The sequence below is a fragment of the Rhodamnia argentea genome, chromosome 6 (genome assembly GCF_020921035.1).
Source record: "Rhodamnia argentea isolate NSW1041297 chromosome 6, ASM2092103v1, whole genome shotgun sequence".
In the NCBI taxonomy this organism is placed as follows: Eukaryota; Viridiplantae; Streptophyta; class Magnoliopsida; order Myrtales; family Myrtaceae; genus Rhodamnia; species Rhodamnia argentea.
In genome coordinates this window covers 2306604-2316345 of record NC_063155.1, presented here as the reverse complement: position 1 = coordinate 2316345, position 9742 = coordinate 2306604, and the positions used below count along the sequence as shown (strand labels likewise).

The 9742-nt window shown below is 41.0% G+C and overlaps 1 protein-coding gene across 1 annotated transcript; it reads left to right on the top strand.

Moving 5' to 3' along the window:
* Positions 1-6069: 6069 nt before the first annotated feature.
* On the top strand, positions 6070-7243 carry LOC125315404. Its single transcript, XM_048280208.1, has 2 exons — positions 6070-7059; positions 7157-7243. Exons 1-2 carry the CDS (start codon positions 6194-6196, stop codon positions 7200-7202), a joined length of 912 nt encoding a protein of 303 aa, XP_048136165.1. The 5' UTR covers positions 6070-6193; the 3' UTR covers positions 7203-7243.
* Positions 7244-9742: the final 2499 nt, after the last annotated feature.

Sequence of the window (9742 nt, the reverse complement as noted above, 5' to 3'; positions counted from 1 at the left end):
GTTTGTATTTCCTTAGCCGATCAAATAATTTTCTTAATACTTGGGCATGATCTTCTCCAAGCTTGGATTTGGCGATCATATCATCCACATAGACTTCCACCTCCTTGTGTATCATATCGTGAAATAGAGTTACCATAGCTCTTTGATATGTTGCCCCTGCATTTTTCAATCCAAAGGGCTTGACCTTATAGCAGAAGATTCCCCATTGGGTGATGAACGAAGTCTTGATCTTGTCTTCTTCTTTCGGCATGATTTGATTATATCCCGAGAAACCATCCATGAAGGAGAACAATTCAAAGCTCGCGGTGCTATCGACGAGCACGTCAATATGCGGTAAAGGGAAGTCATCCCTTAGACTAGCTTTGTTCGGATCTCGATAGTCCACGCATATTCGGATTCTCACATCCTTCTTTTTAATCGGTACAATGTTGGCGACCCAATCAGCATATGGGACAGCCTCGATGAACCCCACTTTGAGAAGTTTCATCACTTCTTCTTTGATCTTGTCAGACAACTCGGGATTCATCCTCTTGCATGGCTAGTTAACTGGTGTGCAAGCGGGATTTGTGGGCAAAGCATGTTCTACTATATCTCGGTCCAATCTAGGCATGTCAACATATGACCGGGCGAAGATATCCTGATATTCTTTAAGCAACGCTGTCATTCTCAAGACGTCGATTGCGGATAGATGCCCCCCTATTTTCACCTCTTTAACACAAACCGTGTCTCCCAGATTGACAATGATAGGCTCTTCAGAAATAGGAGGCTCGGACTTTTCACATCTTCGCATTGGTTATTTCTCAAGCACTCTTCCAACTTTCCGCCACATGACCAATATCCAATAATCACCACAAGTACCTAGTAAAAAGCAAGTAATATAGCATCAATAGAGTACATTGCGTATATTCTTTTAAGTAGCTCATTGTTCCCAAGCTACTTGTTCGCCTAATAGGGCTAAGGCAAACACACGCATCTTAAAGTTTTAATCGGGTTCCTACCCTAACTCCTCTAATCTAGCACACCTTATCACTCCCTAGTAACCTGGGCTCTAATACCAACTAGAGCTGTGACGTCCCAGGCTGTCACATCTACCGAGTTTAGCCTTTCTTATACTTAATACGCGTAGTAGTTGATGTTAAAAATGCGGAAGCTTGGAGTCGCCTTTTCAAAAATACAAGGCACTCAAATAATTCAAGGGCATAGGTGAAACTCGAGATCAAAAGATCATCAAGGGGATTACTAGTATGTTAGATACTCATGAGTTCATCATGTTTACAAATATAGTTATAAGCCTAAAAGCTATCTCAGAAGTACTAGGAGGGCTCCGATGACTACTCCTCGTATATCTACTAGCCACCAAAAACCAAAAGTCACTATCCTGCTCCCTTGTCCTTCGAGCTTGAATAATATGGAAAAAGGGAAAATGCCACAAGAGTGAGCTAACAAGCTCAGCAAGAAATGCACCCAAGCCCTATCGTCCCTAGCCTTGGTTCTTTAATTTCCAGTTATTTCGCTAGCATATATCCAAAAGTTAGCTTAGTTCTTATTTCATGAGTAATTTCACATATATATACGCATTCCAAAATGGATGCAATGCAAGAGAAATGCTTGTGGATCCCAACACAACCGGTGCCCATCGACTAGAAGTCGACTCGGACATATGATGGCAAATCTCCCAATTACCGTGATCACGGGGCCCTGGAAACTCCCGCACACAGCTCAGGGTGTCTCAACTTCACGGTGTTTCCCCGCACATAGCTCAGGGTATCACATTCCCATTTTGGGAATCAATGGATTAACATCTTGTGCCATGAGGTGTCGGATGCCATGAATGCAAAAGCGGACATATATACTAGCCTTTTCCCATAAACTAAATCGAAGGTTCCCCATCGACAAGTCATACAACTATTAAAATAACAAGTATTCTGGTCAAGGTGCTAAACATCATTCACGACGCCGAAATTAGATAAGATATTAAAACAATTAACAAGGTCGGCCAACTATCCATATCTCATCGTCTTTAATTTCTAAATCAACAATCTAGTTTAGAACACATAGAGATCAATGAACATGACCTCTCCAACTCATTCAGACCAGAACCGATGTTGTCATCACTCAATTTCTTATGACTACCATATAATCTCAACTACTTTTTCCCTTAAATTCACCTATCTGTACCTCAAGGAACATCTCGTACAACAACCAGTTCTCAAGCCCCTTAATGTACCGGAGCCGAAACTGAACCTAATCCTGTTTGGCTTCTTGTCCAGTTTCGATTCCTAATGCCGTAATACATTCTCAGTAGGAATTTACCCACACTAAATATACGGCTCAAGTTAATCCACCTCCATCTGTCAAGGTGGTTCACAACTTCCACTACTAGACATCAATACCCTGCAATTTACAGCAAACGAAATCACTCAAACCGAAGCCAAGACCATCGCCCTCTCAAATCCTTATATCAGTTGAAACCATTCCTTATTCAGCTTTAGTTATCCTGCGTTCCTCCCAACTTCCACATCCTATAGCCTCTACAGATAATATTCACCACAATTAACTCATCCTACGTAAATAAAGGGTTCGATTCTCTACCGTGCCCAGCAAATTAATCAACCTACACACACTACTTCTCCTCAATTTCACAATCTATAAAGCTTCTTTCAATCAAGGGTTATACGACAAGAGTTTGGAAGTATTCCTTACCTTGACAATTTCGCCCATCAATGACTAAATTCCATACTTCTAACACTAGTAGTTCCAACTAGGTCCCGACCCCTGCTCACAAGGTCTTTTGGTGACTAATCTTGCCAATCAAACCCTTCTTGGCATTCGCTATTTGCTAGGATAGTCCCACTTCACAATTCTAGTTGACAGTCCATGTATCAATGGCAACAACTCATTTATTTAAGTGACAACAAATCTGTCCATACCTACACCATGACATACCAGCCTCCGCTCACCAAAGAACCATACTAATTCGGTCCATACTCTCCTCAGTCATTAACGACTACAAACGCTAACCAGCCTTTCGGATTTCCTACCTTCCCATTCAAAGCATTTTATTCTATTCCATTCGAACACTATGGAAAAATATAAGACAAGATTTGAATGATCTCTTGCCTGAATTGTTGAATTGCGTGAATTGGTGATGGAATAGCCCTTTGATCTCCTCCTTTGTTGTCCTCCTCAAACAAAACAGAAGAGAAATGGGTTTCTTGCTTCTGTTTTCTTCCTTAAACTGGTGTGAGAGACCCAAATGAATTAGGAGGGAGGCTGATCCTTGGCATGCGAATGGCTTTAGGGTAGTTTCAAAGGGAAAACGACGCTTGGGGATCACTAATGACACTTGTTGAACATGCCCTCATCCAGTTGATTGCTATAGATGGTGATTCATCACTAATTTTTCCATGCATCCGCCACTTGCCACTTAATACACCCTCTTTATGACACCTCATTTTGAGGTTTAGGAAGGAACATGACACTTGTTAGCCAAGTGTCTTATGCTTATGATTAGTAACTGATAACTCATGGAGTTAATTCCCTCTCTCAGCCATTTGTCTTAGTTTTGTTTCTTAAAATGTTGTCCTTCCTTCATGAACCCCACGTGCAAATGAGGGCAATGCCACCTAGATGCTAAGGTGTCATTAGCACTTCAAAAATGGGCCATTTGGCCATAACATGTCCATCATCCCCTTATGTTTAACATTTGTCCTAAATCTCACGTCTTTGGCATATTACCTATGGTTTACGAAATTTTCCCATTTTTTTTGGACAATCCGCCTTCAGATTCATGCTCCTCGTGATCTTACGGTCGTCTAGGAAAAAACGGAGCTCATTCGGCCTATGAACGAGCTCGAACGAGCCATTTTACTTTTGACACGCACTGAAAACCAAGATAGAGAGCTCTCGGGTCATGGGGTGTTTCTCATGCAAACTTACATTATAGTGAAGGCCAAAGAAATTCTGGTGAATAATCATATGTAATATAATATTGTGATGACATTTCATCATCTCTTAATCCCCTTGCATGTGAGATCTAACCACCCATCCATGTATAGCTAGTAAACCCCAAATCAGCCCACTTGCATTTCATTATTACTTACTGGAACCTTAATTTAGCTCCTTGAATCCATCAAATTCGATCATTACAATGGCATATTTGGGTCCGAATCACTGAATAGTCATGCTCTAAACTCTCCGTCAAACATAGTCGAAATGTTCCACATGTCCCTAACGCTTTCATCCTTACCCAACTTGGCATCCATGTGTTTAACTTCTTCCTTGATTTACGTCAATGGTGCGAACTCTTCTTCATGAGTCAGCTTTCCAATCTATTTCGGTCATCCTTGACTGCCTAAGAACTACTGAAAATGGGACGTGACACTGGTTGCATATGGATTAGGATGTCCTCCCCATCCAAATCGGGTTTCTAATCGAACCCCCAAAAAGGTTAGTGGTGACTCTGATTTAAAATAAAATTAAAAAGATTTTCAAAACGAAATGTCACAAACTGTTACCATAAGGTATGGTGCTCTGGGAGTTTTGGCATCTATTTGCTCCCATGAAAAAATACCTTTGACGTATCTGGAAAAAAAAAAAAAGGATCCCAATCCCCCATGATCCCGACCTTCAAAAGCTTTCGAGTCGCGACAACAAGGAGATAGATTCCATTTTGTGCACATGTGTAACTTCGTATGTGAAGGAACTATGACCATCAAGTATATAGATTGATCAACGAACTGCTAATATGCACACTCGTGAACTATAACTATCCAACACACAAGTCAACAATTGCCTCGGGTCTAAGGATTGCTTACACAAGCCCAGAGTGTGAATAATTAGACACCGACCACGCTAAAAGCTTCCATGTTGCTAATCATTCTATGTATTCCGTATTTAATGAATATGTCTGGTACAAGCACATGTATTCTAATTTGAGCATCGCAATACCCAATAATTCATGACTTGTTATTCCCTAAGTATCCAATATTCAATGGTGAAGCTAAGAACACATCGGTCTCAATAGGATCATTAATATCCACGCAGTGATCCATCGATCGGGAACCGATAAAAGATTCAATCTAACTGTGAACTCGTCACACATATTGTAGACGTTTCAGTAATATGTCTAGTTACAACTGATCTTATAGAATTATTCATATATATATAAATGGACAAATCAATAAATACATATTTCCCATTAATTAAATAATAAGATTGAAAGTACTATTGAAATCCCTAGGATGTAACTATTGCATGGTTGCTTTAGGACTTATATCCAGCAGTATAAGGGAAGAAAACAAATGAGGATTAATTAGGAATCAAGAATACACAATAATGGAAGGTTTGCCAGCAATGACGAAGACTATAGTCCACAGAAGAAGACAAAGGGAGATCAGTTAGGGATTAAGATAATCTAAATGATGAAAATGTTAAAATGAAAGCTCACATAGTCTGCATTTTAAGGGCGCAGATCAAACAAACGACTTTTATTGAGAGTAACACGCACGATTTAATCGGATTCCCGTACTTTACGGATCACGTTTCGCGTCATGTGCTTATAAAGCAAAGACTCGAAGTCGTGCGAAAAAAAAAAAGAACACTACTTGCCATGGATGATTATTATTTATTTGTATATCAAGATTCCGTCAGGATGGTTCATCGGGTGACGATATTGTTCTAATTGATTCATAATTTTGTATTATCATAGTGATACTGTCATGCATCCCATAAGTCTAGTGATAAACAAAGGGGAATAAGTTATGAACGGGAGATAATGATCCTTGATCGGAGATACAAATCTTTCATTTTTTATTCTTTCCTCGTCTTTGTTATTTCTTATTCTTCTTCCTTTCCCTCTCCGTTCGTGCCCTTTCTTCCCTTTATATTTCTGTTGGTAAGCCCCTTTTGACAACGCGGACTTCAGTTCTGCTCCGTGCAAATCTCAGCTGGAGTCCTGTTGCTTCTAACTCCTTTATAGCTACGCATTGCTTGACAATCGGTCGCCTGAAACAGGACAGCCATTCGTATCTGATCGTAGATAAATTCCAGGGTGTGATCGGCTCTCTGCCGTCAATAGTCACCTTCTCTGTTATGATGTTCTCCAGTTTGCATATCTATTCCATAATTGTTGCCTTACTGTAGTACTCATGCTGACTAAAAGATCTCCTTCCGGGATCTGGTGAGACAGAAAATGGGAAATATGGAAATCCTTGCAAAAGCCAAGAGCTTGTGGATGAAATTCAATGTCCGAGGGGCGATCCTTACGAGCCTATCTCTGCAAGTCTTCTTCGTTCTTTTGGCGCCCATTCGAAAGAGGCGTTCAAACAGGGGGTTCCTGATGCTCGTCTGGTCAGCTTACTTGGGTGCCGACTTGGTCGCTAACTATGCCTTGGGACTCATTTCCAGAGCCCAAATCATGGGTGGTGCTCTAGACTCCGAGGCCGATACATATGGCGACCTCTTGGCATTTTGGGCTCCATTTCTTCTGCTACATCTCGGAGGACAAGACACCATAACTGCTTTCGCGCTAGAGGATAATGAGCTGTGGCATAGGCACTTGCTTAATCTCTTATTCCAGCTAGGCCTTGCAGGCTATGTATTTTTCCAATCCTTCCCCAGTAGCAAGCTAATTGTCCCGACCGTCTTCATCTTTGTTGGTGGAACCATTAAATACATAGAGCGAATACGTGCTCTGCATCTCGCCAGCTTCAGTAAATTCCAGGACTCCTTGCTCCCACGTACTTATTTCGTGGAAGAAGACAATAGCACCAGGAACTTGGCCATGGCGCTGGAGTCCAAATTTCAATCGGAACATGTTGGAGCGGAAGATGTAAACATTTTGGATGACAGAACAGTGATACAAAAGGCGTTTTTTTGCTTCACGGCCTTCAAAGGCCTCCTCGTGGATCTCACCTTCAGCTTCAATAAACGCGAAATCAGCCACCGATTTTTTGGGAGCAGAGCGGCGGAGGATGCTTTTCAGGTCATCAAGGCTGAGCTCAACTTCTTTTATGATGTTCTTTATACCAAGGCTGCCGTTGTTCACTGTCCGACAGGGTACTTTTTCCGAGCTATCTCAGTTGGCTGCATCGTTGCTGCTTTTGCAAGTTTCTATGTCCTGAACAAGCGTGGTTTTCACGAATATGATATGCAGATTGCATACACCTTGCTCCTTGGAGCTATTGGCCTGGAATTTGTAGCTCTCGGTAGGCTCATTTGCTCTGACTGGACAATTGCAAATTTATCCCGACCTGAGGGACTTGGTAGACGTTTATTGAATGGAAGCATCTTCATCGAGGCCCTGCTCAAGTTCAAATCTAAAAGTTCACCATTTACATTGCATATACTACATGCTAGATGGTCTAAATCTATCTTCCAGTACAATTTTTTAGATTCGGGGCTGGTAAAGTGGCCAAAGTGGATTGAGAAACTCCTTGGAATCACATCTCTGGAGGAGTTTTTTGATGACTTGAGGTTTGGACGAGTAAAACAATACAGTGAAACATTAGGCGAACTGATTTTTGAAGAGTTGAAACGGAAGGCATCTTGGGGAAGCACAAATGAGATTTGTGCTTCCCGAGGTAAATGGGCTCTGGAGCATACTAAATCTGAAAGCCATTGCGAAAACTTGCTTCCATTCGTCTGTGACGTTGATTATGGAAAGAGCCTTTTAATGTGGCACATCGCCACCGATGTCTGTTACCACATTGATGAGAGTCCAAGCCCCCACCGTCATGCCAGTAAGGTCTTGTCAGATTACCTTTATTATCTTATGATCAAACAACCTAAAATGACGTCTGCAGGGGCTGCGATTGACCAAATAAGGTTTCGAGACACTTGTGCCCAGGCAGACGTGCTCTTCGATGGTCTAAGCAGTCGGAAGTGGACAACGAGAGGGAATGCCTGCCGAACTCTACTTTCTGTCGCCACAGGATTGGTCCCACATGCAGTGACAGAAGAAACAAGCAAATCTGCGCTCCTTGATGCCGTGGTTCTCGCTAAAGAGTTGGGAAATTTTGAGGACGAGAAGTGAAAAATCATTTGTGAAGTTTGGGTGGAGTTGCTGGCATACGCTGCGATTCATTGCCAACCGTTCATGCATGCTAAGCAACTTAGCAGAGGGGGAGAACTTCTCACCTTGGTTTGGTTGTTGATGGTGCAGCTCGGCCTGAGCGAACAATTCCAACCAGAAGAAGGTTACCTTCAAATAGGTATATTGTAGAATGGCATGCCGTGATTTCTTAGTTCATACCAGGCCAATCCATGTGAGCCCGACCACTCAAGTGGTAGGCCCACGAAGAATTGGCCGGCGAGCGAGGGCGTGCAGGCCCTCCCAAGGGGCTAGTGATTCCCGCCGGCCTCGGTGGTGAACTTTGACGAAGACATAAGGAAGATGAACAGTTGTGTGGAAAATTTAAAAATAAAACAAAATTCATAAAAAAAAAATTGCAAAATGACATTATCTTGTTTCATTTTCTTCACGTCAAATGCTGGTCTTGCCATGTAGAACAGTCGGCGCTAGCTGAACCGCCACGTCGGTAATTTCCAACATAAATTGGCTGGATAAACTAAATTGAAAGCTCGTCAATAAGTTTAGGACTACAGGACTACATTGATCAAATTAAAAGTTTAGGATTGAATTTACATTCGTATAATAAGTTTATGAATTTCTGATAATTTCCCTATTTGCATTGGAAACATCGAAACGGTGCTTTTGTCCAACAATTTTGAGTTTTCAAATAACTTTGACATTGATTTCATAAAATTCTACATTGTACTGGGCTAGGCAAGAGACTATGTATTCTAATCTTTCACATCCCTTATTCATCTTCCATTTTCAGTTAGTCTTTCAAGGTTTAGTCTTGGACCGAATCACAGGCGTATATATGCGTGAAAAAGATACATCTACTTGTCACTCGACTAGCGTGGCATAATCGACCAATCACATATGTGTTATATCTATTCCAACTTAATATATGTTTGAACTTAAGAATTCTCTTTTCAATGCGACGTGTCTATCTCATGAAATATTTTCTCACATGTATGGGGGAGTTTAGGAGTATTGACAAATTTAGGATACTTGGTCGTTAGACAACGCATTCATCTAACATGTTAATCGAGCTTTCGATCTTTAAGTTTGGAGCGACTTCAAAATTGTACCTTCATCATCCATTTGGTAGGGTAGATGATTAAATATACTAGTTGAGCCTCGAATTGAGTGTCATTCTATCGTACAATGATGAAATTATTAAATATGATCGGGTTATATCCTAATTGAAAGTAATTTGGGACGTTGATTTTTCCAATGTCTAACTATGTTGATCAGCTTCAATTCAGAAAAAGTATTAAAAAGAAGTCCTAAACTTATTTTATGCATGCAAATTTAGTCTTAAACTTTTTAATTTGATTAATTCGATTCTAAACCTCTTGTATTTGTGCCAATTGAGTCAATTCAACCAAATTTGGCCGGAAATCACCGACGTGGACCCCGGCCGCCCTACGCGGTACGGGCGACGCCGACCTGCGCATAACATTTTAATTTTTTTTTAAAAGATTGAATTTTTAATTATTTTTTCTTTTTGTTCTTTTCTTTTTCATTTCATTCTAGCCGCGAAGGCTCTCGCTATGCATCGGCGAGGGCTAGCTAGCCCTTGCCTCGCCAAAATGAAATAAAAAAATTCAATTTAAAAAATCGTTTAATATATTTATGTCAGCGCCGGCCATGTCATGTAAAAAGAAC